The sequence below is a fragment of the Cygnus olor genome, chromosome 2 (assembly GCF_009769625.2).
Source record: "Cygnus olor isolate bCygOlo1 chromosome 2, bCygOlo1.pri.v2, whole genome shotgun sequence".
Lineage (NCBI taxonomy): Eukaryota > Metazoa > Chordata > Aves > Anseriformes > Anatidae > Cygnus > Cygnus olor.
This window is the reverse complement of record NC_049170.1, coordinates 132662253-132670114: the sequence shown is the minus strand read 5'-3', so window position 1 is coordinate 132670114 and position 7862 is coordinate 132662253. Positions and strand designations below refer to the sequence as shown.

The 7862-nt window shown below is 37.8% G+C and overlaps 1 protein-coding gene across 1 annotated transcript; it reads left to right on the top strand.

Annotated features, from left to right (window-relative positions):
* Positions 1 to 468: 468 nt before the first annotated feature.
* On the top strand, positions 469 to 7192 carry SLC7A13 (solute carrier family 7 member 13). Its single transcript, XM_040546190.1, has 4 exons — positions 469 to 1458; positions 4023 to 4154; positions 5739 to 6103; positions 6851 to 7192. Exons 1-4 carry the CDS (start codon positions 735 to 737, stop codon positions 7094 to 7096), a joined length of 1467 nt encoding a protein of 488 aa, XP_040402124.1. The 5' UTR covers positions 469 to 734; the 3' UTR covers positions 7097 to 7192.
* Positions 7193 to 7862: the final 670 nt, after the last annotated feature.

The following is a 7862-nucleotide window of genomic DNA, read 5'->3' as shown; positions in this document are numbered from 1 at the left end:
TGCTTGAAGATTAGTAACTGCTTTATGAAGTACTTGCATAGTACTATAATAATGAATACTCTAGAAAAACTAGGAATAAACTGATAATGCTCTTTCTAGAGCAGTGTTTAATAAGTGAAGTATAAACAAGCTTTGGTATACACAGTGACTGATAGGGATTTGGCAAAACATACTGGTATTCACTACTGATTGCTGTTCATTTTATATACTGACTGTAGGAAAATACACCTGCCTATTCAACTCATATCTGCATCACTGTCCATAGCATAAAGAGGGCTGATTTTTTTCTTTGTGCTGCCATGCCATTCCCCTTTACCTAGGTCTACTGCAGAGGTGACATTTCCCCACCTCACACAGTTGTCTCTGAAGACATGTAAATAATATGGAAATCCTTTGATGAAAATCAGCAGAGAAATGAAAAGCATCTCCTATGTATTATTTGTTATGCCAATTTCCTAAAAACTATCCCCGGACCTTAATAATTTCTGAAGTACATATTAAACCAACATGTCCATGATTTGCCAGCATTCCTTTAAGCATCTGGTTAATCATCTTCATACACAAGACATCCAAACCCAAAGTATGCTCTCCTTTCTGAATGATTAAGCCAGGCTTCCCATAACATTTCACTGTCAAGTAGGGCCATGACAATGAGTTAACAGCAAAGTGAAAGGAAAATACATATAATCGAGCTTCTCAGGTCATAGAATCTGCTGTGAAAAATAAGAAAAAAAATGGGAAAAGGAAAGAGTGATGATGCCAAAAAGGTGAAAAGAAAAGGAAACACCAAGATGCAACTCAAAAGAAATATAGGTTATTTTGACGGAGTAAGTTTTATTATAGGATCAATAGTAGGGGCAGGGATCTTTGTGTCTCCCACAGGGGTGTTAAAGCATTCCCTGCTTAATGTCGGCGTTGCACTAGTGATCTGGACTGCTTCTGGTCTGGTTTCTCTGATGGGTTCTCTCTGCTACGCAGAGCTGGGCACTGCTCTGCCGTTTTCTGGAGGGGAATACAGCCACATTAAAAGAGGCCTTGGATCCCTGCCTGCCTTCGTGTTCATCTGGACGTCGGTGTTCACCAAGCCAGCATCAAACGCTGCTCGAGCCTTGCTGTTTGCTGAATATGCCACCCAGCCCTTCTACGGCATTTGCCCTGCACCAGAAGTGCTGAAGAAATGCTTGGCCTTGGCCGTCCTCTGGTCCCTGGGGATCCTGAATGGCCGCAGCGTCAAAATGGCTGCCTGGGTGCAGACGGTTTTCACCCTGTTGAAGATGATGGCGTTGTCCGTAATTGCTGTCAGTGGCATAGTTCTCCTCGTCAGCGGGAGAAAGGAGACCCTGGCCAGGTTTGAGGACATGTTCAACTCAGAGATGCCCAATGTGTCGCAGATCGCCGAAGCCTTTTTCCAAGGACTGTATGCATACGGTGGTTGGTGGTCCCTCAACTACATGGCAGGTATATAACTCTTTTTCTTTAGAATTTATTCTTCAGTAGCAATTTTTAACATTCCTCAGCTAGTATTAGAAGAACTTGTATCTCCTTCAAGGCAAGAGGGTCTGTAAAGATACACATTTTATGGTGCAAACTATGCACCAGTCCTGCGTTTGATGGGGCTGGTAAAAGGCATTGTTCTTCTGTATGGAAGTTCCTTTCCTCTTGTACAGTCTCCAGAATCAAATTGGCATTTAAAAATGCCTACAAGAGAAATTTAGGAGGTTTATTTAAAATCTCATGTGTCAAAAGAGTTTTTCATGCTTTAAAAAAATAAATTTTGAGTTTCTTGGTGTCAGTGCATTTTTAGAAAATGATGCTTACATAGTGCCAATCTGTTTGTGCACTAAGGACCAAATACAAAAAGGTGACTGATGATCAACTAACATGTATTTAAACATCTATACCTTCTCTCAGATTGTCCAGTTGATTTGTACATGAACAAATTCATATTAAATTGTATTAAATTATAGCAATTTTAAGGGATATATAGGATAGCCCATCCATGATAATTACTTGGGGAAATACAGTTTTGCACAGAAGGTGAAGAAGAATGTATGGAAAATAGTATAAATCCTTTCATATAACTTAGATTCAATTTTAAATGTTTAAAATCTTTTGGAATATTCATTTACTTATTCTCTTCAATATCTGATGATATGTAACAGTAATAAACAGAGCAGTTTTTCATGAAAGCTGGATAATGCTCAAGATATTAGTTATGCAATTCACAATGAGTTAGATGAATAGTGTGTTATAGTATCATCAGATTTACAGAATTAAGTTGTAAGCAAATGGATGGAGTGGTTATATCTTTAACCTTATTCATCCATTGACCTCTACCACATGTAAAACATTAAATAGACCCAATGTGTGAAACATATAACACAAAGTTCAATGGTGAGAACAGTGTGAAAATTGGGTTAATGTTTAAAAAAATGACAGTTATTATTACAATCCAGCAATTCCTGCATCGAGAATATGCTGTAATAAAAAAGGTAATAAAAATCAGAAAATAAGATTTTGAAATCTTATGATTTTCTTAAAGGCAAGCATTTAGCTTTGTAAGCCCAATAAAAACCAAAATCTTTCATATAAGTCCTATTTTCTGAGCAGTTACCAGTAGTAATAAATACAATACACTAATAATAAATACAATACACTAGGCAGCACAGCTGTTTAGACAGATGTAACTATGCATTTGTCCTCTCCTAAACTGAATTTCCTGTTCTTCAGCAATAACTTTCATTCCTGTGAGCTTCTGCTAAAGAATCAGGTGCCAGCTGGATGGCAGAACTGTAACTAGCAACAAAACAAGTGGAAAGATAAATTCAAAATGGCAATTTGGGTGATTGTCCCCGTCTGTGCTCAAAATTATCAAGTGCATTTCCTCCATTTTAAATAAATCCCAAATTAATCTCCAGTAGACTGTATCTGCATTTCCCTGTTGTTCTCAATCAGTCTCTCTGGTCTGTGCACTGCATCCTGAAATGAGGTAGGGTCAAAGCTGATGATCTGGGCAGGAGGCTGAGATAGTATTTGGGGGAGTAAAAATATTCTTCCTCCTATGCAGAGTTCATGTAAGTCGTACTCTAATTTGACTTTTCACTTGGTGAGCTACCTGTTCATAAAGCTCAGGAAGTCTTTTGTAATGCTGAGGGAAGTAGGAACAGGAGAGGAAGGGAAAGGGTGAAGGAGTGAAAGAGAAGAAATAACCCTTTTTTTCCCCAAGCCTCTTTGACCAAGGTGAGGATGAGTTATTAGGGTTCTGGAAATCAACACCATCTTTTCTGGGATTATCACAGTTAGGAATGTGTGCCAGCACCTCAGTTGTTCAGATATCAAATTTGGAGTTTTTTCTTAAGTAGATAAGAGTAGTTTTAAGCTAAGATACCAGGCTTAGCACTAAACTATTTTTCTCCACCAGATTGGCCATGGAAATGGTAATTACAGCAGAATCCAGCTGGAAATGGCCTTGTTTTAAAGCCACTGCACTACTGCATATCTGTCAATACCTTCAGTCTTTGCTGTTGTATTTTCTGAATATCCCGATGTAAGAGCAAAGAAATGTTTTGGGTAGGAATAGGAAAATACACTCAAAAAATTTTGCATCAGGACTCATGAATGATGAAAGAATAAATAACTGATTTTACTGTCTCACATTCAATCTTCTGATTTAAAAATATGGCTACTTGAAATTTTCTTAACAAATTGATATTCTGAAGTACAGTTATATATTTGTTTAACCAAACCAGACAAAATTTATCAGTCCTTTTGTCATTTTTTATCATTCTGTCAAGAGTCTATCGCTCCCTTTTTTCCAAGATACTTGATAGCTTAAAAAAAATTTAAAAGGTTAAAAATATTTTATTTAGGCTTCTTTGATGATAAACTATTTCAAAAGCACTGCAGGAGCTCACAAGCAGTGTAGTTTAGGAGTCATGAATAGGGTTGGAGCTCCAACCTAGAAATTGCTTGCTTTATTATTATTATTTTTCTTTTTTCTTTTTTTTATTTGTATTTTTCAGAAGAGATGAAAAACCCTAGCAGAAATATCCCCTTAACTGTGATGACTGCTGTTCCTGCAGTAATTGTGTTTTATTTACTGGTGAACATCTCATATCTGACTGTCCTCACACCGAAGGAAATTGTCTCCTCAGGTATGAGTTTGATATTTTTGTTAAAAAGGTGTCGTCCATTAGCAGACCCATTTGATATCAATGTACTGGGTTACTTGTCTTCACCTAACTTCACAGTCAGGAAGGGAAGTGTGGGTTTCAGTCTAAGTTTTAATAGAGAATTCTTGTTTAATTTTACTGTAAGGCACAAGTTGGACTGAATTCAGACAGATGATATTAGGTGTTGAAAATATTTGCTTACACCTGCACTGGCTAAAAGGAAGTCAGAAGTGCATTGAAACCTGGAAAATCAAGTGAAGATTGGGTGTCTGTTTAATATAGGTAGGGACTTTGTTTTCCTGTAGTTTTAATCCTCTCTCCTCCTTCCTTCCCTATCTCATGGTGTCTATGGCTGAAGTTCTTACTATTTAGGAGCTAGACAAGTCATCTGTCAAAGTAACCTGTTGTGATAAATAATATAGAACTGGCTATAGCCATTTGGGGTTGAAGAAGTGTTATTAATGGTAAGTATTCTAATTCCTTAGGAGACCCTACAAAAGTCCACCTTCTGTAAAGCTTCTCTCAGATGCTGTACCAGTAAACTGTGCATAAAAAGGGCTGAGAGGAATTGTATTTCTCCTTGATTGTCCAAACAGCACCTTTTAAATCTCACCCTAATTAGACAGCTGTCAGACCTTACCTCTAGGAGTGACAAAGAACGTAATTTGTTTTGATGTTCTTTTTATTTTTTTAATTTTTAATTTTATTTTTTTGTGTGTGAAAGCAGCTCAATAACATAAATGGAAGCAGTGTAGCTGTCACTCAGCAACCCCATGTTGTCACTCAGCCCACGATCAGGCTATCTGCTGGTAGAGACGCGTACATTTGCAAATCCATTCTGGAATGAAAGCAGCAGCAAACACCAGAACCTCACCGAGCAGCAGCTGCCCTGCTGGCATGAGCAGTTCCTAATGTACCACAGGGGAGCTGTGCTAATTTACGTCAGCTGAGGAGATAACCTTAAAATTATATCTCTCATTTCAAGCTTTGCTATGTATTGCTGCAGTTCTTATTCATTCACTACATTTTTTTTGTTTTATTTTGTTTTCCCCTACTCTGATGACTTTTTATGCTGTGCGAATCACTGCAAGACCTATATTCCTCATGGCATTTTGTTAGAGGCCTGTACACACATTTGTGTTGGCAGTGTCCTCGTTACAATAGGTTATGTCACCACTGTGGTCGTGCAGGGGACTAATACCTTCATTTTCTTTCTCCAGACGACCCTGCCCATGCATGCACATTTGTGATTCGTAATGGTGAGACACAGTTATACCGCTTGCTGCCACTGGGAGTCCGTCCTTTGGGAGTGGGCCACCACAGCTTCACCCAGCCTTCGGTGGTGGGCAGCAGTCCTCCTTGCTCTCACCCACCTCGTGCCAATTTTTAGCTCCTGAGTAAAAAACCCATAGAATTAGATTAGTCCTGTCCAATTGTTGCAACTAATGCCAGGCATTTGTGATAAATAATAGATATTTCATGCATTTTAAGTTTCCTTTCTGTTGAGTCTGTCAGTAATTCAGAGCATGGTACCTACACCACTACTGATGCTTTGTTTTCTTGCAGTTGCTGTGGCAGTAACTTGGGCTGATCGAGTGATTCCCTCTGTTGCCTGGATCATTCCTCTCTCTGTTGCTGTCTCAATATTTGGTGCCCTCAACAGCAGCATGTTCACATTAGGTCGATTAAGCTACGCCGGAAGTCAGGCGGGACATTTACCTGTTTTAATCTCCATGCTCAGTGTCCACACTTGTACACCAGCTCCAGCCATGATTTTTTCAACCACCATTGCATCCATTTTTATAATCCCCTCTGACCTTCTTATGTTAACAAATTACTTTGGATTTTCTGCCTGGCTTATGATTGGATTGACTTGTGCAAGCCTGATTGTACTTCGATACCGGGAACCTAATCTACATCGACCATACAAAGTAATTGGAAATAAGTTATAAAATATTCTTACGGCTTTTTAAAGTCATGGGTAGTGTGCGAAAGTTATGAACAAGTGCAAGACAAAAGTTGATAATCACTACAAAAATGCAAATTGTAATCTTGATGTTTAGAGCCTTATTCATGATCCAGAACAAGTCTGCTTCACACTGAAGAGGGAAAAGGAAAAAACAGATGGTCCTTGTCCCAGAGATACACCTGAAAACAAGGAATGGATATATGCATAATGGGGAACAAGGAACAGGATACTGTGTGAGCATGTAGCAGTGACAGTAGCCATGTGGAATCCAGGCTGGCAGTTCATGGTTGATAAGACCTTGGTCTACCCTCATCTTTCCTGACACAACCACAGTCATTACGGCTAGCTTTGATTTCATCTCAGTCTAGCTGTCAGAAAGCTGGGTTGGAGGCATATGTTAATCATCAAGGCTTCTTCTAGGCACCCAACCCTGAATTTATTGTAGGTGCCCGTAATATCAGAAATAGGTGAATGTCTTTCAGGTGCTGCCTATCTCTTCTTCATGACAAGAGAGGGACCCTGAACAAGTGTTGTAGACAATTTGAGGTCAGATATGTCAGATATGTCTCATCCTGGGTGAGATTTCCACAGCATGAGAAGTGGTATTATAGTGTTGCAAGGAATGCCTTATTCCTCCTAGGAATGATGCATGAAATCACAGTTGTTCAGTTTATTTCCTAAAACATTTTTTTTTTTCTTTCTCTTGCAGGTGTTTCTACCAGTTCCGTTTATGATGGTGGCAATGTCATTCTTCTTAGTTTTAGCTCCTATAGTTTGGTCTCCAAACCTGCAATATGTTTATGCTTTCTTGTTTATGCTGGGGAGTTTTATTGTTTATCTTCCCTTTGTACATTTTAAAATGCATTTTGCATTTCTGGATAAAATTACTTGCCACTTACAGCTACTGCTGGAAGTTTCTCCTGCTGATGGATCTGCAGAGAGCAAACATGAATAATGGCAAATGTTTAATCCCAGTGCAACTGACAGCCAATAGAGGATTTTCTTTATCTGAGATTGTAGGTCACAAATTAGATGTTAGGTGTGATACATAGGCATGCATGTGCTTGCATGTGTGTATACACATATACTTGCATATACATATATTGTACATACATACATACAAATGTATGTATATACACGTATATATACGTATATGCATGTGAATATAAACATCTAGCTTCATGACTTTGTGTGTGTATATAATTGTGTGTGTATATACATGCATATATGTAGATATACATATTTAGTAGGTGCGAAGAATCTTTTTTAAAAAAAATGGTAAAATCTATAAAATGCTCCATCTTGCTCCTGAAGGCAACCATTAAAGTTGCATATGTAATTTAAATAACAGAAATAAAGCTAAATTACAGCACCAATTCTTACCAATATTATCACAAATAAATAAATGCATAGTTGTCAGCATCATTATATAATACATTTTTGGTCTCCAAAGTAAGTTGTCTGGATTATTTCTACTTAATAGTTTGTGTATTAGAACTTCTGTTTTTAAAGGCTTTATACTTCTGTTATCTGCTAACTTTTTTTGTCTGAATTTATTTTTAATAAAAAAGCTTTGAAGAACATTGTAAAATTGACTGAGACTTCTTTTTAATCCCAAGAAAACTGCATATGGTGTGCCTTGGCTATTTTAGACCAATACACAGAAATGCAGGGTGAAATCATAGTAAGCATCAAATAAGGAATTAAACAAGAATTATTTA